The following is a 25,192-nucleotide window of genomic DNA, read 5'->3' as shown; positions in this document are numbered from 1 at the left end:
GTCTGAGACTATGATATCTTAATTAAAAACATATTTTGCAAACGTTACATTGTCAGTGATATTTACAATTATACCTAATACTCTCCACTAATGGAAAAATCTTCTAAATATTTACACTCTTGTTCTATGCGATAATTACACCAACAAAGTTCTTGCTTGTTAAAATTTCGATTTTTTTATTTACATATTATAAGACATAATGTAAAATTAAAACTATAAAGATAACAAACTAAATAGCAAAGTGAATATCTACATTCATGGGCACTAAAAACAAATCTGACTTTATCTGTATAATGTTAACACAAAGTAATAACTTGAGTCCATTGTCACTGCAGCATACATAAGAAATAAAACACCGGTATGGAAATATTACTTCTTATTCGGGGCAGAAGAAGATATCAGATGATAGACAACATTAAGATGTGGAGACTAAAACGAAGGCAGAAAATAGGAAAGATTGGAGAATGCTGAATTTGCAGTGAAAGACCTGCCCTTGGGCGGAAAACTATGAATGAATGAACCAATATTTTAATTAACATACATTACTGAACATGTCCTTGCGAATTTGGCATATACTATATGACAATAAACCAGTTAATAAACATGATTTATTAGTTTTTTTTATTATTATTATGAAATAAATAAAGAAAGAATTTGGCATATACTATATGACAATAAACCAGATAATAAACATGATTTATTAGTTTTTTTTATTATTATTATGAAATAAATAAAGAAAGAACTGAATAGTCAGTATTTGAGATCATTCCTGTCTCATTTTCTTCCCCACTTTTCATATTTATAATCTGTTTAGAGTGAATCTTCTATTAGAAGCAAACAGCAGAGGTCATAATGCAGAGAGTATGGTCGTATTAAAATCATACCTACTACACATTGACCTCCGGTACTTTCTGGGTAACTATATTTATATTTTATTTATGACTGCAGTCCAAACTCCTACAAACCGAAGTTCTGAGTTCAATCATCTGTATGGAAAATTAAATTATTTGAATGTTGTTTCTCAATTTAAATGACATTTCACTGGTCATATATATATATATATATATATATATATATATATATATATATATATATATATATATATATAAAATGAGAATTCAGTATGATAAAACCATGTGAGTCACACACCATAGATCGCCATCTGTTAGTTTCAGCTGTTATAAAAAGGAAATCACTATTCGTGTATTATGGTCTTCAGTGCACTACCTTAAGGCTTTGAAGGGTGAAGAGAAAAGGTTCAGAACATAATTAACCAAATTTCTGCATACTCATATACCTTCTACTCAGCTGATGAAATGTTTATGCTTGGAAACTGAATTAATCTGCTTACTGTGTATTGTACATATCTGTACAATGTCTGGAGAGAAAGACCTAATTCAAAAGTACTGGAGAGCAAGAACGCTAATGGCTTCATTGCCAGATGACAGGCATTAAACAACAACAACAACAACATATTTTTGTATAACTTTCTACTTGTTCCACATCTTAAAGCTACAATGGTAATATAAGATTTATGAAATACAATAAATAAAATAAAATAAAACGGAAAGAAAAGAAACATAGGTCTTATTTTGTTTTTCAAGGATGGTTCCATCACTGGCATAGCTCGATCAGCTGAGATGCTTGTCTGCCAATCTGAAGTTGCACTCAGGCGATGGTTTGATCCCCACTTGGACTAATTACCTGGTTGGGCTTTTTCCACAGTTTTCCCCAACCATAAGGCGAATACCAGGTAATCTATGACCAAATACCATCTCGCTATCATCAATCCCATCGACGCTAAATAACCTTGAGTTGATACAGCGTCGTAAAAAAAAAGATGGTTCCTTTAACAACTCTTGAATTAAACAGTTCGAACCAAAAGCTTAAGAAAAACCTGTTGCAAAAAACATTACGTCTTGAGATATGGTTTAAAGTGGATCTCTAATGTATGTATACAAAATACGAATGTTCACTAATGCATTAAAAATTTCACCAGGAAAAATGAAAAGTTGCTGGTAGGAAAGTGGGCTAAACTGACACTCATCCTCATCATCATGGAGAAACTCCAAGAATCTGAGTATCACTTTGGAACCAACCATTATATTTTAGTCAGCTACTATTATTGTGTGTTACTAAAATAGATATCTATGCAAATTCCACTATAATAAATCATAATTAAACAGGATAACAGCAAATGGGGTTATATATAGAAACCTAATTCAACAGGAAACAATCTGACCAAAAGAAATAAAGCAATATTCAGTTTATTACATAAAATCTATGTGACTAACAACAATGTTACACATTAAAGCTTTATAAAAGGTTGATTATCTCTGTAACAATATTTTCACACAATTGTATTGCTAAGCATGGGTTCAATGTCATCAGATAAAGATGTAAGGACTGTTCGTCATTCACTCATATGAAGCCAGTTGTGTAGACCAATTTTCTGACAGAGTTGTTGCCCAGGGTGCGCCATAGGAGGCTAGTCTATGTTACACCCGTGATGAGATGAGATGAGATGATGATAGAGATTTTGTTGGGATGCCACAGGGGAACCAGAGCTCCCAGAGAAAACCCCTGTATTACCTGCACCACAGGCTTGCCCAGTTATAAATCAGAGGTACACCAGGGATTGAACCCGGGTCCACAGGATTACAAGTTTAATGCCTAACCACTAGACAACCGTGGCAGCTAGATTTAAGGATGTGAACTATGTTTTTTGGAACATTTTAGAAGATACTGGATGTACTTCGAGATTTTACAGCAAAGTTAGGTATGGCTTATACGGTATCTTTTTTCTGACAGTAAAGGAGCCAGCAGTTCATTGGGCTGCTATAATGCAGCAAGGACACAGCAAGGTCGGGAAGAATTTTCAACACTGCCTGGACACTCTGTATATATTAAGAATAAGAACAGCTACAAAAGAATAATAAAAAAAACCTTGTATGTTGCTTTTAAGCATATGAATGTCTCAATTCTCATAACTCCTTCGTCACCCTAAAAAAATATGTTGTAAATGACTTTGTACTTAAAATCACGTAACATTTATATTCACTTTATTTGCAAACCAATGAAAACTGATTTTACATTAGTTAATAATAATACACAATTCTTGTTATGTATTACGGCTGTAATTATTACAAACTTGTTAAGTTCATACAATCAAATAAATTAAAGAATGTCAGTTATAAATGACAACAGCATAATAAAAGATCATGTTTTTATATAGATTGCAGTAAAAGAAAGTAATTAAAATACATTTATGGCTCATTCAGGTTTCCTCGCCTATTCCTCTCTAATGGAACTCTTATATCGAAGTGATATTGGATTTTGAAAGACAGCATATGAATACGAAATGAGTAAGATATCAATTCATTAATGTTAAATGACGCTGGCTAGCTATCATATTTCATTGCTAACTTCACCAATGTCATAAAATGAATTTTCCATACACGAGAAAATGTCAGCTCTGATAATACTGCACCACAAATTAAACTTCTATCATATTACAGATGTAATTCCAATCTTTTTCTCCCCTCCTTTAGTTTGCTAGTACATGTCAATCGTAAATTTTCTAGAGTTAGGTGAACACTAAATGAGAGATCAAGGATTCCAGAATACCAGCACTGTTAATTTGGACGAAAGAGTCATTCAAGTGGGCCTGACTAATCAAGCTGGGCAACCTCATGTGTACCACCAATACTGAAAATGTTACGGGAGTAAATTATTTATTATTACTAATCAATCGACTTGCAACATAATTGATATTGCTCATCCAAAGTATATGTAATGATCAATGTTCCATATGGGTGTATGCAAAGGGCTACAAAGTTATTTAAAAGTTAAAACTATATAAAATTACTGTGATGGAGAAAGCACAACCTCATGATCCTGAACATACCTCTTAAAATGTCTATATTTAATAATTTGTTACCGATTCAGTTGCTGCTGCATTGTATTATCAAGAATAGAATTCTTGTTGCGTTGTCAGCATGCACTACTGGCTTGTCCTCTGATAACACATATACTGTATTGTGGGTATTGCTACCTGGGTCACTCAGTACTTGTCATAAATGATTAGATATAACAGTTAACAGCACACTGTAAAAATTAGAATGCAGAAAAGAACTGAATCATTTACTATTTCCTATTCTATTAGCTGTATGTCATAAATATTCTGACATTCTTATCTTTAATTTTAAATTAAATTTTATAAATATCTTAAAAACTTAGCACATTAAAACAAAGTAGTCCTTATTGTATAACATCTACTTCATTTGGCATTGTACATTATCTTGTATTCTTATTTACAATCAAAGACAGTGACATTAATGCAAATTCCCATTCAAAATTTTGGTGCTGAAATATAAAAAGAAAAGACCTTTGCGACCTAATTCTGATTTTCAATTATATTCAAATTATGACTCCAATAACAATTAAGACTGTCACAGCACCTTCATCAAAGTACTTGATATATACAAAGCAATATATATTACTCTTATTCCATTCAAACCCTTACATGTAAATTATTATAATTTATGCCTACCTAAAAGCCCAAAATAAAACCACGTACGCAAGTGGTTTCTGTACTATTCATATGAATTGCAAACAATGTATAGAAATTGCGTTCTTGATTTAGCAATACTTTCATCATGTACAAAACTTTACAACTTTTCTAGATGCTGAAATACTCTTATCCTTTTCTTTGTGCGTGTACATCATTAAGTAGAGATGTATTCGTTATAACACTACTTACAAGAGCGAAAGCATCAGAATTATGTGACAACATAAACATTTTGTTACCAGTATTACTTTAGAAAAGAATGTATACCCAAAGCTTCCTCTCACTGAAGAGGATTCTCTGATTCAGCAGTATAACTCTTGACTCGTGAAAACCAGTAGGGAGGGTATCGGTTTCCTGGGAGATCAAAAGTTGTGGTGTTCTCTTGACCATTGCGAAATCTGGTGTACACTGAATACCGCTGCCACACCAACTGAGCATGAATTCGATTGCGGTATGTCACGATCTGCAGCTCCTAAGTAAATTACACACAAATCTTTTATTAAAAACAATAAACTATTCCAGCAAACGTGAAGATACAATGAACAACTGAGCAATTCCGAACACAACTAAGAGGTAGATTCTTATGCTATTATAGCAAATCTGAAGATACAATAACCAGATGAGAAATTCCGAGCACAACTAAGATTGATATCTTATTAGGCAATATGTATATTAGAATAATTCTGAGTTATGTTTTTTCCCAAGAAATGAAATAAGCAGTGGCGGCTTGTGAACTTGTGGATTGGGGGAGCTGCAGTAGATTTTGGTACATACAAATTTCACTTCTTGATATCATTACTAATAAGCAGGGAAAGGATTTATATGTAAATACATATTTACTTATAAAGCTAATATAATTTATATTTTGCATTATCTTTATGTTTCACAATGTGTAGGGTTGAAAAATCCTACTTTTATTTTCCATATTTTTCCATATTTTAGAGTTTAGTACATATTTTCGTTAATTTCCATATATTTTCCATATTTCATATAAAACAGTCCATATTATATTAGGTTTAACAATAAAACAAAACAAAATTCCATTAACTTTTAAAAATACATTTCAACAATAGAGATTTAAACACATGTTCAGTAATCCCTTTAACATCAGAGTTATTTGAAAATTAGCAGTCCTATCAACAATGGGAAAGTAAGTTACAAAACTGTATTAATTTAATTTAAAATTTTTAACAGACTTCAGTTGTGCAGCTCAACAGTTAAATGCCAGTCAGAGTACACATAGGTTCAGTTTTGTAAATCATACTATAAAGACGGTAAATATGCCAAAAGTACGTCATTCAGTCAATTTAAAATCAAAACTAACAAGTTACATTTCAGAATTTAAAGAAGATGGTTTATCAACTGACAATAAAATATTATTTTGTAATTTGTGTCAGTGTGCAGTATCATCTACACAAAAGTTCCTGGTGCAACAACACATTACAACTAGTAAACATCAGGCCAACAAACAACTAAATTCCAAGCAGAGACAATTGTTTTTAACACAACCAACAACATCGAATGTAAGATCTGAGTTTAACATCGACCTGTGCCGTTCTCTCATCTCTGCTGATATTCCTCTCTACAAACTAAAGAATAAGGTCTTCAGGGAATTCCTTGAAAAATATACTCAACATACAATCCCGGATGAGTCAACACTTAGGAAGACGTATGCTCCATCCATCTACGATGAGACAATACAGAAGATAAGAGATGAAATTAAAGATAGTTCAATTTGGGTTTCCATTGATGAGACTCCCGACAAAGAAGGTAGACTTGTTGGTAATGTAGTTATCGGTTTGTTAAGTGAACAATATTCTGAACGAATTCTTTTACATTGTGATGTTCTAGAAAAGTGCAATAACAAAACTATAGTTAAACTGTTCAACGAAGCTATGGGTATCCTGTGGCCAAAGGGTATTATGTACGATAATGTGTTATTCTTTATTAGCGATGCTGCCCCTTATATGGTCAAAGCTGGACAAGCATTATCTGTTGTATATCCTAAATTGACTCATTTTACTTGTGTGGCGCATGCATTTCATCGTGTGGCAGAAGTGGTCAGAGACAATTTCCCTAAAGTAGATTTGTTGATTTCATCAGTGAAAAAAGTATTTCTCAAAGCTCCCAGTAGAGTTAACGTGTTGAAAGAAATGTACCCTGAAATTCCATTGCCACCAAAGCCAATTTTAACTAGATGGGGTACATGGCTAGAAGCAGTTGAATATTATGCCGAACATATAGACTCTATTAACAATGTTCTCCTTGCATTGGACTCTGAAGATGCAGTCTCAATTGATACTGCGAAAACAGTTACCTGTGACATAAGTGTGAAGAATGACTTAGCTCACATTCAGCATACATTTTCATGCATCATAAAAACGCTCAAAAGTCTCCAAAATAGGCACCTTTCACTATCTGAAAGTTTTGAAATTATAAATAGTACTGTGGAACAACTGAATCGTGGTAGAGGTAAAGTTGCAGATGCAGTAAGAGCTAAGGTGGACACTGTACTTTCAAAAAACCCTGGATATGAAGAACTACAAAAGGTTGTTGCTGTGATGAGTGGTGAATCAACAGTGAAGATTAACTTGGACTTATCCCCAGCAGACATTGTGAAATTGAATTATGTACCAGTTACTTCTTGTGACGTCGAACGCTCTTTTAGTCAGTATAAATCTATCCTCAGAGACAATAGAAGAAGATTCACTTTTCAGCACTTGAAAGAAATGTTTGTAACCTATTGTTATGGTAACAGACAATAAAAATTGTGTTTTGTTGAAACTACATTGGAAGATAAGGTACGTCCATTATATTTTTTGTTTAGTTTGATTAAAATGTACCAATATTTAACGTACATAGTCATTTTTTTATAATTTTAAGTCCATATTTAATTCCATATTTTGGTAAAAATCCATATTTAATTCCATATTTTGGTAAAAATAACTACATATATATTTACATATTTCATATATTTTTAGTCCATATAAATCCGTTCCCTGCTAATAAGTATAGGACAAAATAAATGCACTACATATCGAAAAACCAAAACTTCTTGACTTAGTTGGAAGACGTCTGTGGCATCATTTGCCACAATCACTAAAAAAAACTAATACCATCGATTTCAGTCTAAATTTCAGATCGGCAGAAACTCAACATGCAATCTAACAGTTCATTCTAAATTGTTTCAGAATTACCTTTAAACAGTGGTATGTTCCAAATGATTTTAGAGAGGCTCGTTTAGATTACTCGCGAACCGTAGTAACCCACAAAATATACCAGGGTTCTTCGAATCGTTTTTTCATCATGTCCCCTAAGGGGAAGTTCATATTGGCCACCAAATTTGATACAATAAATATGTTTCTAAATAATTTCACGATTTTTTCTCACTTCTTCGTTATGTTTGAGAATATTTGTTCTGTTTGCTTCACTTAATTGCGTAGCAATATTAGTTTCATAGCCAATGAAACAATATTTTTCAGGTGAGACTGCGAAGATTCGTGCTTGTTAATTTTTAGGGGCGAATGTCCTAAATCTGTCACACCACCTCTAGTCCATGCAGTATCACCACCGAAGAGGAGGCAAGGAAAACAAAATACAGCATTTTTTGTTCACATTCACGTAACCACAAATGCTTAGCGTAAATTTCATTGTTAAACTTCCTTACATATATGCACTATTTCAGCTGGATGAAGCTTGAGTAAGATTTAAGTCGGTAATGAACGACCCTTTAATTTCACATCAATTATCTCCGCAAGGGAAAGTTGAGAAAAATAAAATTAATATTCTGTAATTCACACACACTCATGCTTGCACATTTGCACTGGTTAAGTTACGGTACTAAGATGTCACACCAAAGCAACACTCTGTTATACTGATGGTCAACAATTTTCTGAAACTGGAAAAGAAGTCTCTCTCGTATTTTACGTGCTATATCTTATTTATTTTATTGGGTTATTTTACGACGCTGTATCAATATCTCAGGTTATTTAACATCTGAATGAAATGAAGGTGATAATGCTGGTGAAATGAATCCGGGGTCCTGCACCGAAAGTTACCCAGTTTGTTCATATTTGGTTGAGGAAAAACTCCGAAGAAAACCTCAACCAGGTAACTTGCCCTGACCGGAATTCGAACCCGGGCCAGACGTGCTGACCATTACTCTACAGGTGTGGGCTATGTGCTATATCAAAAGGATTCTACTCGTGCAATCATTTTAAGTTAAGGCAAATATTAGGTTCTGCTGGAGGCTGGATATATATCTAATAATAAGGCAAAAGAGAATATTAATTTCATTATATTAACTCGATAAGATTTTACACCAATAAGTATGTGAAAAGAAAATAAAAATTTTGCCATTTAGTTTCAAGGGAATACAGAATCCATTTGATGTAGCATTGTAATAGCGGTGTGGGAGTGAAGGAAAGGTCTTCCCTTGTGGCCTGGCTCTGCAAGCCACTGCAGCGAAATATGGGTTTTAAACAGCGGCATTTTACCTCTGCCTCCCTTCACCTCTCTACCCCCTGACCATGCAAGATACACTCACTGTGAGCTGTCCCGCCCTGCAGATCCCAAGATGGCTGACTGCAGTGTTCATTACAGTACAGTCAACGCACAAAAAGATTATGCATAAAATAATAGTACATATTCTCGGCCAGATGAAATATAAAGCAATTTACCAATAAAAGTTGTAAGAATTCTTCTACAAATTAAAATAAATATTATTTTCATTTTCCTGTCAAAGTAGGGAGTGCTGCAGCTCCGCAGCTCTTATGGACGAGCCGCCCCTGGAAACAAGACTGCCTCCTCCTTTCGACTCTTCTCAACCTCTACATTGCCTCAGCAATTTGAACATCATGATGCAAAACCAAATACAAATGAATAAGAAAGGGAGAAATACTTATATATTATTCTACCCTATTTGACGGCTATTTTAGTGAAACAGAACATAAATTCCAGATGTTTCCCAACAACTTTCGGCTAGCTACGAATGAGTATAATCCCCTTCTAAACAAAATCTATGACACTGCAGGCTCCAAACTATCTTCATCCTCTTTCGTCAGTCCTCTTCTACCAATGACACAGAGGTTTTGATAAGAGCTTGTCATGCTTTTTTATCCTGCAGAGGGGTCTTCACTCAATTCTAGTCTATTCCTCTCTCACGTAATGCAGTCAGACACACAATATAATTATTTCACTGCCATCAAGATGATACAAAGATCTGTGGAGTGAACTGAAAAATTTGGGAACAAACGCAGATTTCCACATTACCAAAATTTTACAATGTAATGGTAATCCCAAAGTTGGCGTACAACTGTGAGATCTGGCAATGAATAGAAGCGAAAAACGAGAAACTTAGTCTACTGAAACAAGCTTTCCTTGTTCCTTTCAGAAATGAATATACCTTATTTAATGACAAAGGAAAAAATATATAGATGAAACCGGCATTTGTACATATTATGAGAGACTGCCAGTATTCTCTGAAACAGTGGCACTTAGTGAATGTAAGTAAGTCATGGAGGGCTCATTTATGAAAAATCAAAATATTAAATAAAGAAATTAGAAGTTTGTTATGATAAATCATATACAGTGAGGACATAGGTTTACTTTACTTATTTCAATTGAAATATGCTAACAAAAACAAAAGAGACATTTTAAAATATTCACAGAGGGAAGGCAGTGTACCAGGGTCAATAGCCATTAGTGCTCCTAAACAACAAAGTGTAAGAAACCCAACAACAAGATGCACAGGGGATTACTGAAATCGAAAGGAGCAGCAATCTATTAGAAGAAGGAAAAGAGTAAGAAGAAATTCTGTTAAACATGGTCCGCAGAAGTGGTATGCAATTTGAAAACGGGTCACAGTCCTGCCATCTATCCACAGTATACGGAACCCGAATCACGTAAAGTGAAGAGAGAAAAAAAAAAACACACACACACACACCCACCCTGAGATTAGTTTTTTAAAAACATGTAAATACGACTTTTATAACATGTTCATGTTATTATTTAATATGAATTGATTTTAAATTATTCATATACTTTTATTTTACACATCAATAAGAATACTATGAAAATAGTGAAACTGCAGTTTATATGGTGTTTCACAGCTTTCCTTATTATCCATGGATGCTGTCATTGTTACAATCGATATATACAGCCAGTTATGTTCCATATTGTATTAACAAAAATGTATCAATTTTATTATAAATATAAATATAAAATTTTATTGATATGATATATTTTATTCCACCAGCTTACATTGGTTGTGATGGCCCTTCACATTTCTGCATACAGTGCCATCACTCCCTTGGATACATATTCTGCTTACACTTTTTTAAACATCCGGCTATTACATATAAATGACCCTGATCACTTTTCTATCACGTCTCCACCTCTGTTTCCCTCCCTTCGTTTTCTACTTACCCCTCCCTTTCTCAGTTATCTATCTTATTCTTACTAATCTCATTTAACTAAACAATGACTTCTCTCAATTCCTTATTGTTTTTTTTTTATTGGGTTATTTTACGACGCTGTATCAACATCTAGGTTATTTAGCGTCTGAATGAAGTGAATGTGATAATGCCGGTGAAATGAGTCCAGGGTCCAGCACCGAAAGTTACCCAGCATTTGCTCGTATTGGGTTGAGGGAAAACCCCGGAAAAAAACCTCAACCAGGTAACTTGCCCCGACCGGGATTCGAACCCGGGCCACCTAGTTTCGCGGCCAGAACGCTGACCGTTACTCCACAGGTGTGGACTATTAATTGTTCCCAACATTGTTTACATTAAGTTGAACTCTTCCATAGTTGTCAACTTATAACATTTTTTTTTATAAATACAGATACAGAACTGAAAATTGAATATAACTGAAACATTTAACTACACATTTTCTCCTTTGCTTGGAATAAAAACTCTTAGAAAATTCAGGCCAGTTCAGATGTTTTACAACTATCACATCTCTCTGGACAATATTTGCTATGTTATTTATGGGAATGCCTCCTTTCCACATCCCTAAGATATAGAAATATATTTAGAAAATATATAGAAAAATATATTATAAATATAATCATTATAGAAATATATTTTAGATTTATATATATATTTTTTTCTCCCTGTAACATAGTTCTAGTAAGCTTATATTAAATTAATTTTCATCATTTTACTAGCTATCTCAAATCTCAAATTAATTATAATTGATTGAATTAAATTAGCTCATAAATTAAGTTACTACTTTACCTTATTTAAATTTAAATAAATATGTAGTCTACTAGTCGTTAAAACTTAACTGAAGAATACTGCCGGAGAACCTTTTAAGTGTAGTGTAAATATTCGTAATTTAAATATTTAAATATATATTGTATTAATTAAGGCTGGTTGAGTGGAAGACAAGGCCTTATGGCCTTAACTCTGCCAGCGAAAATAAAACATTATTATTATTATTATTATTATTATTATTATTAAGATACATGTGTCACTCCTGATGTATAAGGGATGGAGTTTTCTAAAATGTATAGTTTATTGAAGACATACACGAATAAGCTTAATGATGTAATGATAACAGAGCAATAATAGAGTTTATATGCAATGCCTTCTGTGTATCTCTATTTCCATTGTTTTCTAAGCAAAGTCCTTGTAACACAATAATATTTAAAATCGATAGCGACTTCGGCTCAGCATTTCTTTTGCAGCCCAGTCTACAGTCTAAAAAGTTTTATCTCGTAATTATAACATTTATTTTTAGAAGAATTCTGAATGTTTTCTAACAACGTTAAACAGTAACAGACATTAATCAAAAAAGATTATTCCTTTATATTTGTAAAACATGCATGACACACTTACCAAATGAAAGGTCTGTTCTCCTAGATCTTGTGAGCCTTCTCTCCTTCTGCCACGGTAACGATTGTTGTTAGCCATTTTAACTGAAGAGTCTTGTCGGCGAAGAACCAGTATAACTCGGTCTTCAAGAAGACGATAATGACCAGACAATACTGCAGCATTCTTGGGATTACGATACCGTAGCTGCCCCAGGCTTGAGAGAGGATCATCTGGTGTTGTTAACATAAGAACCAGTCCCTCAGGAAAGAACCTAAGTAAAAACAATTAAAATGCAACTCACAAAATAGTTACAGCAGAAACTCTATTGACTTCAAATGTCTATAAAGATTGAAAAGTGTAAACCGTATAAAATTTTATATCAGGAAAACAAAAGACTGTTACCAAATAATGAACACGCTTAATTTCAGAACAGAATCAATCCACGACATTGGTGTCCTGGTGACACATTTTGATGCATTAGTTTTTATTTTCTTTGAGCACTGACTGTTACATGAATGACTATTAATTAATTCGATGAAAACAGTTACAAATTCTCTCTCTCTACTTTTTTGGTGAAAATTCTATACGACCCTGGAACAATTAGGATTTGAATTAATCACTCCTCATTCATTCATTCATTCATAGTGTTCTGTCCATCTGACATTTCTTCTCCTATCCTGACTTTGACTCCTTGTTTCATATAAAGATTACTGAACATAATCACTCCTTGGCAACCAGTATACGTAAATGGCCAATATTAAATTTTGATAATTTTTTTGAAAGAGATCCTACCTACTTAAGCCTCTATCATATTCCCAATAAGACAAAATGGATAAAGAATATTAGGTTTAGTCAGACGCACACAAAAGTTTACGAAACTACGTATCAAATATACTGGTACTTTCAAAATAAGTTGGAAGGGGCCAAACTGGTATTGGTGGTATTTTATTGAATGATGTTTTCAAATACAGAGGGTTATTCAACTTCGAAATTTTACATTTGCGAGAAATGTCTGACAAGTTTTGTCTGAGTCCCTCTATAAGGGGCAGGGTTCTTTTACGTGCCATGTCTCCTAGCTTTACTTCCAAAGAAAGCCATGTTAAGAATTTGATTGCTCTAGACCAGGACTGAGCACCAAGAGCAAATTCTATTTTCTCACGGGGAGACATATGACTTTTCTTTAACCCCTTTCTTCCCCGCTGAACACTGTGAAGCGTTGATGCTGTGACAGATGAATATTAAGCATCCCCGTTTAGAGTTTGGATTCACTCCTGGTGCCCAGGCCTACTCTAGGCCATGTATGAATCTGCAAACTTCGGATCTAACAGCCACCACTGTAATCAGAAGACCACCGAGGATGACAAAAGGCGAAAAACACTAATAAAAAGCCACTGGCATGGCTCAGTCGATTAAGGTGCTTGCCTGGCGATCTGAAGTTGCGCTCGCGCGCGGGTTCGATCCCCGCTTGGGCAGATTACCTGGTCGGGTTTTTTCCGAGGTTTTCCCCAACCGTAAGATGAATGCCAGGTAATCTATGGCGAATCCTCGACCTCATCTCGCCAAATACCATCTCATTATCACCAATCTCATCGACGCTAAATAACCTAGTAGTTGATACAGCGTCGTTAAATAACCAACTAAAATAAATAAAATAAAAAGACTGATAAAAAACCTACATGCCAAAAACACTAAGAAATAGCTTAACAAATTGTTTGGAATGCAGATAATGTGGCTTAATCTATAAACACAGATCACATATACGTTAATGAAAAAAATATGAATTTTTAATTATTACACATGCACCTATTACTAAATCTAAGTGAAACCAAGTAATGTTTCTAGCATTCGCTTCAAACTATCTTTGAAAAAAAAAATATATGACAGAAAAAATGAAATACCTGAGGTATCGATAATACTCCACTATATGCCATGGTCTGTAGAACTGATCTTGAAAGCTGTTTTCCCCATTGCGTACGTAAGTTGTTTTGCTGATATAGCAACCATTGAAGTGTAGTCTGGGACGTTCAATGAACATCTTCCGCCACGACTCATACTGAGTTAAACCTCCGCAGTTCACCCCCCACACACTGTAAGAAACAATATGCACTGCTAACTTCTATTTCAGAGCAAACATAAATTATATTGCACAAAACTACATATATTATATGTTCACACTTCTTAAAAATAATACGAAATAACATAGAGTTCATTCTGCATATAATAATGTAACTAGCATAATTATTTCTTCTTCTTTTCAGAGCAATCTAAAATGGTCTGAAGCACTACAGTACGATGTATTAATCTGGCTCACTCTTAATCCTAAGATTGTGATTAAACAGGAAAGCCAGAGGCAGGTATAAATTTGGTCTGAATTGACTGTTTCATTCCTTTTAAATCTTAGAAGACATAAGGACAAGTCTGAACTATTTATACATGATTTAAAATCAGAACAGGGAGAAGGATAGATCAAGAAGTTTCTTCCCATGGCATGACTAGTGTTACCCTTCACGCAGCAGTGGCTTGTGAATAACTGTCACCATATCTGAACTCCTTATAAGTAAGAAGTGAAGGAATTTACCGAATTAAGCCATTAGACCCTCAATGACAAATTTTGACCTGTCTCATAGCTATACTTATTTTCTGTTTTTTAAACGATTGAACAGGAAGCCACATGTTGTATCTGTCAAATAAGTATTAAAATTTTAAGAGCAATGATTCACAAAGCAACATATAGCTCACGTGTAGGATAATTGTAAATTAGACTTTTTCCATTGCTAGTGATTGAAATGAAAGTCACAACTCATGTAGTAAGGCAGGAAAGGTTTTTGTTACATGCAGCTACACTGTTGCTGAGACTAGCTAGCATTGCTAGCAGACAACATTTTTGCATGAAAAAGCCCAGCACATTGTTCTTTTCTTCCTCTATGTGTCAAGGCTGTACTCACAACCTATGTAAACCAAACTCTCTTATCGCTCCAAAGAAACCACTTTGTGTTTCGCCAGTTCAAAATCTTCACTCTGAACTCTTAAGAGGAGAAGATTTTAATCCAACGCTTGTGAGAAGACTGATAAAGGTATGTAATCAAAGAAGGGAGGCTGAAATCTCCTTTAAAAAAACCCTTTTATTTATATTTCAGTCCTCAATTTTAAATCATTATTATATTTACGACTTTATAAAAACTAATACTGGTACGAATTATGTAATAATAATAATAATAATAATAATAATAATAATAATAATAATAATAATAATAATAATATAATAATAATAATAATAATAATAATAATAATAATAATAATAATAATAAAGTAATGATTATCAATAAGAAAAAAAGATACTGGTACTTTTCATTGATATCTCCAACTCTGGACAAGAAAAACCTGAATTTAAAATTCAAAGGGGAAGACAAGTACAACTACCAACATAAAAAAATGAAGAAATTCTAGTTGCAAGAAGAAATCCAAATTAGACCGTCAGTTATAATGGTAACTAGAATAATACCATGCTCTTAATGATGATCACTACAAACTTATTCTATAAAAATCCATGTAAAATGGCGAATAATAATAATTACCATCATCCTAATCATCATCATCCATTACTACTCGTACTATCATAATAACAAATAGCACTTAACTAATTAAAAGTTAACACACGAAAGATACATTTACAATATGTTGCATCATAAATTAGGAACTCTTTACTCCTCCTTTCAACACAGATTTTATGGATAGTTTTATTCACAGACATGAAGTAAAAGTAATGAAACGTTAATATGTTAATTAAAAAATAAATTTCGGTCATACAGAATATCTAGATATACAATAAAACTTCTTTTATACATTTCACACTTATACTTTTTTTTTCAGAAGTCCTGGCAAAATTCTTACACTTTCCATGTCAATTTATTTCAGTTGTACGTTTTTTTACACTTATGCAAGACTACTTTAAACCCCAGGAGATATGAGATGTCACACGTTTTATACCTATTTTGCTCGAAATTAGGTTTGCTGTAAAAATTAAAGAACGCGAAAATACAGTTTGTGCACATTATTAAGATGCGCCCACTTTGAAGTTCTTGGAAATTCGAAGCTGCCCATGCTTGTCTCCAACAATCTTGTGTCTTTTAATGTCGTTGTTACTGTTTTGGACACAGTGAAACATTTTGTAAAACACCAGGATGTAAATGAACAAATTACAGAAGAGTTATCACAATTTGAGGGCATGGCTTATTTCTTAGGAACAAGCAGTCCAAAATAATTGACTTTTTTGTAAAATAACCACATGTTATTAAATGAAGATTGCACAGGAAAAACAAGGTATGTCAATGTCGTAAAATTTTCTGGATCAGAGTTTGAAATGTAATACATCAGCCACTTTTGGCTCTAAGCAGCGGCTTTTTCTACAAATAATCTTGTATTCTTCAAGAATTTATGTTATAAATTTGAGTACTGTACTGTAGACTGAAAGATGACGTAACTATGAAGTTATAAATTTGTCTTGAGAAAATTAATTCATTCTCACCACATAGTCTTCAAATGATATTTCAGATGTTATTAAATGACATTTCAGTTATACATTTTTCTCACCTAAATGTGTTTTTCTTAAGACTCCATAAAAATTAAGTTTTACTGTAGTTAAACTGTATCTTAACACTTCTGTAACTTACCGTGCGCAAGCTAATCTCCAAATTTCTGGATCTCTGCTGCAAAGATAGAATCCACGACACACGCGGGAACACATTTCCAAAGACCTGACATCTAACTCTGAAGATACCACCCATCGCAGGATATACAAGATAATTTCCATGGGCAAAGCAGATATGTGAGTTGCCTGAAAACCAAAAGTGATTGTTGCTTTTATTAACTACTGTAGAAAAACTTACTGAAGTTTTTTATTCAAATAAATTGCCTGAAGTAGACCATAAAAAATAATCATTACATATTAATTAATTACGGATTGTGATGGATATTGAACTTTACAATGTCGTTAATTTCTAAATATAAAAAAATTGTCTTTCCAAAAATTTACACGGAATTTCACGCAATAAAAACAACAGGGCAGATATAAGATTAATCTAAAATGGATACACTATATACCAATTCAAGTTGTTGGAAAAATATTTCCAGTAGGCATACCTCAAACTTGCATCTTAAACTACTCATTCTTTAACGAACTGAATATGAATAGCAATAAGTTGTAAGAATTAATTCAGCTGAGTTTTCCTTTTTATTTACTTATTTCAACGAGATATTTATATTTTATGATGGGGAAAAAAATGTATTCCAGATTTTCGATAGAGTATAATTTCACACAGTCCACAAACTAAATTCATCACTGCAACATACGTACCAGTTCATGGTTCACTATCAGAATTAATGTGAAAGCATCAACTACAGAAAAATTTAAACAAATACTTTTCATAATGTGCATATCTCAAAAAGTCAGGAATGGGATGCACTGCTCTACCTGAGAGGCTTTTGTGATTGTGAAATCAAAGCAATAATCAATGGGAATCTTGAACTGACATGAGTGTACAGTATTTTGACGTAGCAACCGAAATTTGAAGAAGATATATTTAACAAATCTTGTGAAGCGAGAGGCACTGAATTGAAAGTGGGTAAAGACCTGCAAATGGATCAAATTTTCTTCAATAGCAGATATTGTCTACATAACATCAAACTTTTCATTCATACTTGCAAGCATTGAACAATTAGAACGCAAAAAAACAATCCTTTATAGCCAACAGTAATAGTAAAGGATGCTCAGGTGAACATATATTATGTTTTGGGTAAAACTGAGAAAAAGTTAAAAGTATGTGGGACAATGTACTAAACAAGAATGTAGGATTTTCATTGTTGGAAAAAGTATCAAGAGAGATATTGGGGGAAAATGTAAATGTTACAGTAGGTATTGATGTTTCTACTGCAGCTAATTTAAAATTTGCTCCTCTCACATCTGTTTCAGTAGAAAGAAGTTTTTCTGCTTTCAAAATGATTCTCACTGACAAAAGGCAAAGATTAACTGTGGAGATTTAGAAAAAAATTCTGGTAATGTACTGTGCAGATAATTATGAAAAAGAATGAGCATGGAACAATTTCAATAACTTGAAAAGTGTAATAATTATTTATTTTTTTTTTTCAATATATTAAATTTGTGCAACTATATTTATATAATATACAGTTGTCTGCCTCCATTTCTTAAATAATACAGTTTTTTGTGCCATGTTTTGTGTATTTTAGTGTATAATTTCAGTGAAATAAATAGGTTTGAAGCCTTGATCATATATGCCTAAAATGTCTAGTTTTACTAAAATAGAGCCTAATTTATTAAATTTTGAGCTTATTTTAGGCACCTAAAACTGCAATTTTAGTGCCTAAAAACCACATGTCTGTTTTTCACCTACCATAGCATAAGCATACGCATAACAGGATTTGCATCAGCACATACTGAGGCAGTGACATCATCACAATTGGAGTTGCAAATAAGATTAGTGTGCGTGTTAATGAGTTTGTTATGCAGACAGAATGGTTTGCTGCAGTAGTGCGCAGAGAATTTTTCTAGTGGAAACTTACATGAAATATAAGAACTCTAGAAAATGTAACAATGGTTATTAGAGGAGAAAAATTCGCTCCAGCGCCGGGGATTGAACTGGGTCCTTGGTTCTACGTATCAAGTGCTCTAAACACTGAGCTACGCCGAAGTTCAATCCACAGCACTGGATCGAATCCTCCTCCTCTAGTGTTTTCCCTTTGTGGCGTGATTCCATGTTCGGCATATATGTTGACATATAAGTCAACTACCATTATACAGGCGCACACTCAAATAAGTGACTTTAATGGCCGGGATTCAACAGTATATGCACTGTTGGGTGAAGAATCTACGTAAAGATTAATTTCTGGTCCTACAGAATTTTTCTCCTCTAACCATTGTTACCATAACAGATAAATTCTGTAGGACCAGAAATTAATCTTTACGTAGTTTATCTAGAAAATGTGTTAAAAAATGTATTATAAGTTTCGTCATGAACGTCCCGAATCTCACGGGCAACCAAGAGATATGTGCATCAACTCATTTGAAAGTGATGTAATAACAGTTGTGTTACACAAAAAAAATTTTTGAAGTTATTGACAGAAGAGAAGTTACACGATAATGAAATAAGATTAAAGTTAAGCTCTCGAAAATCACTTAGAAGATTATCTCAGGAAGTCAGCATGTCCTATGGTTCAAAGCAGTGAAAACTATATTCAAGCACAAGGTGAACATTTTCAGCAATTTATGTGATTTTGGTAAGTTCCAAACTGGTACATAAGTTCACGTGCCTGCAGTGGTTCTTGGGGCTAGCTGAAGGGCCACCTATCTCATTCAATTCACATCATTTCACTTATAGGATTTAGGAAGACATTGCAGGGGAAAAAGCCTAAAAGTGAATGTAACAGTAGTATGATTGTCACCATTTCAAGTACAATCATTTCTATTAATAGTCGTTTTTGTTGGATCATGCACTGGTACATTTCTTCTGGATGACTGATATTTGCACAATCTCGAGCATTCTGTAATCCACCCCAGTATTTCATAATGTTGTGAGTCATGTGGCCAGGCCTGAACTATCGGATTCATAACCTTCAAAACTGGTTACTGAAAGGCTTTATCACAGTTATTTGTGAAGTTTGTTCTTTTTAGATCTATACTGATGGTTTTATGTTACGCAAAATGGCTCCAAAGTAAGTACTAAGTGTGAATATACTCAGGAATTCAACAGGTGTTACTTCTTGAGAAATTAAATAATATTATTAGTAATTTTAAGGCAGGAAAATATAGAACATTATCATGTCTTGAAAATAAATATTAGCATTATAATTTCTAGTTATAGGGGCAACTGGGGATATTTGATACAGGGTAAGTTTTGGCCTGGTCGTTAGCATTATTATTCTGGAATTCATTTATTCTTATAATCACTTCCTGTTGATGATTTGTTGTCATTTGTACCAAGTTTGGAGTGGAAGAATTTGATCTAGAGCTAGAATTGCAATCCTGACCGATCAAAGTAAGTATTACATAAAATATTCCTTATCATTTTTCAATAATATGGATAAGATTTATCAACTATAATTTTGTGGGATTGAAATCTACGTACCTTTAAGTAATTATATCTGGCAGTCATGAGACAATGATTGTCCTAACCTCTTTTCGAGTAAGATTATACTATTTGTTTGTTCCATGGGGATGCATGATACAAGTGAACGTGGTATGTGATACGTGTATCAGTCATCCCTATGTGAAACTGCATTTGCATTCATTACTTCTACTGATATTCTTGTGCTCTACATATTACAGATGTCAAGGTTCTATAAATCTATACGTGGAGAAAAAGGTAAAAAAAATCATGATCCACATTTGTTGAAGTGTGCAGTGAAAGAGGTTGTAGACAAAGGACTAGGACTAAGAACCACTGCAGAAAAATTTGGTATAGATAAAATTACTTTAAAGAGGTGTGTAATTAAATATAAAGAAGGAGAAAACACAACATTGGAACCAAAATAATGGGGGGGGGGGGGGCTAGACAAATTTTCACCAGGGAAGAAGAGACTCTGTGAGCAGAATATTTGAGAAAAAGCCTCCAAAATGCAAATGTAGACAACTAACTGGCTTAAGAATTCACACAAACAAATTACAAAACTTATCCATCTACATGGAATGAGAACCAATTGGCAGGATACGAATGGTTGAGGGGTTTTATGAACAGCAACAAAGAACTCTCTGTTCGACTACCAGAAGCAACAATCATTGCAAGAGCATTAGCTTTCAATAGAGTAAATATCAAGGATTTTCATGATAAGTTAGAGCATGTTTTTCTACAAAATATCCCGTAGACTTGTTGAATGCATTTTAGAGTCAAGACCTGTAGAAGAATGGACAATGAAATTCGCACGACATGTATGGTAAGTAGCAGAAAATTCTGAATGGCCACACAACATTATATTTCTATGATTTACAGTTCTCAGATTGATACTATACTTTCACAACCTACATTACTTTACAGATAAAATGAACGTTTAATTTGTTTTTATTTTAATGAAGGTCTTGGACTATCTGTGGAATATATGTAAGATGTTAAAATGTACTGTAATTAGCTTCAGCAAAAATGTTATTGATAATCCATTGTACAACTTTGAAATACCTTACATGAATTGTTAGCATTGTAAACCAAAATCTCATTTAAATTTTGTGAATTTTGAACATAAAATACTGTAACTGTATCATATATCCCCAAGGAGTGTATCACATATCCCCATGATAGGGAGGACAGATACACTTTGCATACAAATAAAAATTTATTGTTTTTTGTGTGTTCAAAAAAGGTTTAAAATTGTGTATTTTGTTAATGTTATCAATATGCTCTGTGTAACTTAACAGTTGGGTAAAGAAAGCAATAGGAAGCATATTTAAGGCCATAATATTAATTTCTTATCCCTGTGTATCAAACATCCTCAGTCTCCCCTACTTATATTGTAGGTATCAGTAAATTTTAAGTATTTAAACATCCTCTTCCTTGATAAACAACCCAAAAGGTTGTATTCCAAGCAAACTCTACGTATTAATGGTTGTCTTGGTTTGTTTCTCCTGTCTGTTCTGCAATTTTTTAATATAAAAATTTCACAAATGTTGTGTAGTGTTCTAGAACACTAAATAGTTACTCTACTTTCACCTTACACATTTTATGCTCATTACTCCTAAGTATAAACCTGCAAATCTATAACTGCTTATTAAAATATCACACGGTCCTAAAGACATCAATTCACTACATGATTGCACATGTTGTTACCTTTTGTTCATGATGAGGTGTGCACACACACATTGAACGACTGAACAGTCGTTGAAAGCGTGACAGAAGATCTGTATAATCTTCATCTTCAGAACCACTGTCCACCTCTTGATCTGCAACGGCCTCCAAATCTGATTTATCCGTAGAGCCAACAGTTCCAAAAGAATTATACACAAATTAATAAAACTATATTGTAGGCTATTCTTATACCAGGTGGTAACTTGGAACATGCACCATAGGGATTTCAATGCTAAAATTTATATTTTATTATATTAGCTCTCTTAATTAATATATAAGAAAACGTCAAAGTTTTTTGCAGAGAAAAAAATTCTGCATCCACTTGTTTTATTAAATTAATATTTTGATTATGAGTGTGTTTGGAATTAATTCAAATTAAAAAGTAATTATAACCATCTTTAATGAAAACTTAATTAGCAAAGGTCATGGATAACTGATATTTGTGTATAAAACAAAATGGTTTAGGATCTAACCAGTTATGATAAAATTTGAAGGGGAAACAAATGAATGTGACATCAATGTCAATTAATTTCTTACAGACTAAGATGAAAATATTATTATTATCATAGTAAATTAGTAAATCACGACAAATGTTCAAATAGACCTCCAATTGCAGCTAAACAATAACAAAGTCTATTATAAAACTCTCGTCTGACATTTCCTAACTGCATGTTTAATATCTTGTTGCATTTTGCTTGCAGTGCATTTTTTCAAATGATCTAAATCCTCAAATGCCCTCTCACAATAATTTTTTTATTTTGTATGCACCCGGAGGAAAAAATTATTAGGCGAAAGATCAGGGGATCGAGCAGGCCATTCAATTGTATGAAGTGGACCAATTATCTTGCCATCGAAATAATCTATTAACCAATTTCTAACAGTGCGAGTCTTGTGTGCAGGACACCCATCCATTTGAAACCAAATTTCTTTATTTTCTCCTACAACCTCTATCACTGCAGGGCCTATGTCTTCTTGTAATTACTGCAAGAATCTTTCACTTGTCAGGCTTTCTTGAAGAAAAAATGGTTCGATGATGTAGTGACCCAATATTTCTGCCCAAACATGAATCCTTTGAGAATACTAGATTCTTGTCTCAAGAATATTTCAGTAGCCCATAGTCGGAAGTTCTGAACATTTGGTTCATTATGTAATGTAAACGTACATTCATCACTAAAACAAATGTTTTTCACAAAGTTTCTATTGTTATTGGCCTTTTCCATCATTTGAAAGCAAAAGTCGCTTATCCTTCCCATATCTCTTTCCATTAATTCTTGGTGACACTGATATTTATACGACACTACAACAACAACAACAACAACATCGCCCCAAATAATGTATGGAAAAGCTTCATGAACAAAAGTAGAGTACTATTAACTGTACACTCAGTAAGGAACAGTGTCTACCACTCAATGTAACACAATTTATCATGACTAAGAATAATATTAAATAACAGTTAAATACATTAAATAATAAAAAAAATAAGTAAATTGAGCTTATTAAAAAAATTAATAATCTAACGAAATATAAGTAATTAAAATTATCCATTTATACTTTAAAAAAACTAACATGAAGGCTACAATTTCCTGTTAATGTCCAAAAATGTATTTACAGAAACAAATAAGAGTACTTATGATTTTCTTCTGCTAAAAGCCACGAAGACATAAGTGATAAGATACTGAGTGCAAGTTTTTGTTATCTTTCGAAATGTTTCTGTCCTTTACGATTATAAAATAAGTTACAGAATGCCTTTCTTACCTTCACTACTCTCTGTCTCTTGTCTTTCCCTAGGCTTTACTTTACTTGCATCATACAGTCGAAATTCAATGTCAGGTACCAACTGCACAGCCCGTCGATAAAACTGAATGGCTTCATACAATTTTCCATTTTGCTCATTTTCAACACCTTTCAAAAATAATCTTTTTGCCTGCAATGACAAAACATATTTAACACTATGAGATTTAATGTTATTCCAATTAACATTTTTTTTTTAAATTGAAAATACTGTTGTCATTGTCATTAGCATGATCACCATCATCCTGATCGTTATCTGTCACACCTCCTCCTCTTTCTCGTTTTCGTCATCCTTCTCTTCCCCTTCTTACCACTACAACTACCATTACCATTTATTTACAAACTGTCCTCCATTGAGGTTAGCACAGAGATCAGTATACTGGACAATGATTTTATATAATTAATATTAATAGGATATAATAAATTTTACTTAATTTTTATACCTACATATGACTGCTTAGAATCTGAGATGATATTTTGATTACTATTATAACAATTTCTTAAATAAGGGAATTTGGTAACTGATATTTTTTTAAGAAATTAACAACAACAATGCCACCGCAATTGCCAGCAACACCACCAGCAGCAGCAACAACCTGTTAACCTGGCCTACTTATGAGCAAAAGTGTCTTTAATTATTGTTTAATTAAATATTATAAAATTATCATATTATAGAATGATTAATGGAATTATCACTAAAAAGGAGTACCGGTACCCTTCATGGTTTTGTCACCATGTGTTATCCCTAGGTTCACTGGACTAAATCAATGAATATCTCTTCTTGATGGAGTAACTGTGGCAACTACAGTCATCAGACCTATGGATACATCACAGTGACAATAATCTTGGTCCTATTCGGTTTTATGGATGGCAGAGCTGTTTTACTATACATATTTTTTTTACTATGAATGAGAAAAGTTACTATGATTATATTTTTAATCCGAATTTGAGCTATTTCTAGGAAATGTTAACATTCACAAGATAAACACAAAATATTAGGCATTTTTTGTAATGTTGTTGTTGTTTTCTAATGCCAGGTATTTGACAATAAAGTCATTTGATCTCTTGCACTCCAATATTTTTCAAAGGTATTGGAGTGATTAAATGGCAAGTTGTAGCCAGTTTAAGTGAACACCATATTTTAACGTTTTGGTGGCTACTTCATTCAC

The 25,192-nt window shown here is 33.2% G+C and overlaps 1 protein-coding gene and 1 long non-coding RNA gene across 3 annotated transcripts in view; one reads left to right on the top strand and one right to left on the bottom strand.

Moving 5' to 3' along the window:
- Window positions 1–2,251: 2,251 nt before the first annotated feature.
- LOC138712370 (F-box only protein 9) overlaps window positions 2,252–25,192 on the bottom strand; it is a 38,670-nt gene continuing 15,729 nt past the window's right edge. Inside the window, exons 4-9 of one of the 2 annotated variants that reach the window (XM_069844044.1) lie at window positions 23,989–24,156; window positions 22,215–22,364; window positions 17,058–17,221; window positions 14,286–14,474; window positions 12,412–12,658; window positions 2,252–5,042 (exon numbers count right to left, since the gene is read on the bottom strand). In XM_069844044.1, the coding sequence (XP_069700145.1) occupies window positions 4,851–5,042; window positions 12,412–12,658; window positions 14,286–14,474; window positions 17,058–17,221; window positions 22,215–22,364; window positions 23,989–24,156 (1,110 nt within the window). In that variant the 3' untranslated portion in view covers window positions 2,252–4,850. Of the gene's footprint in view, window positions 5,043–12,411; window positions 12,659–14,285; window positions 14,475–17,057; window positions 17,222–22,214; window positions 22,365–23,987; window positions 24,157–25,192 lie in introns of both variants that reach the window. The other variant, XM_069844045.1, reaches the window with a different exon arrangement.
- The window catches only part of LOC138712376 (uncharacterized), a 47,121-nt gene continuing 28,910 nt past the window's right edge, over window positions 6,982–25,192 (top strand). Inside the window, exon 1 of the long non-coding RNA XR_011335701.1 lies at window positions 6,982–7,571. This is a non-coding gene — a long non-coding RNA (uncharacterized lncRNA). The remainder of the gene's footprint in view (window positions 7,572–25,192) is intronic.

The sequence above is a fragment of the Periplaneta americana genome, chromosome 13, assembly GCF_040183065.1.
Source record: "Periplaneta americana isolate PAMFEO1 chromosome 13, P.americana_PAMFEO1_priV1, whole genome shotgun sequence".
Classification (NCBI taxonomy): Eukaryota; Metazoa; Arthropoda; class Insecta; order Blattodea; family Blattidae; genus Periplaneta; species Periplaneta americana.
This window is presented reverse-complemented; position numbering and strand designations above follow the sequence as displayed.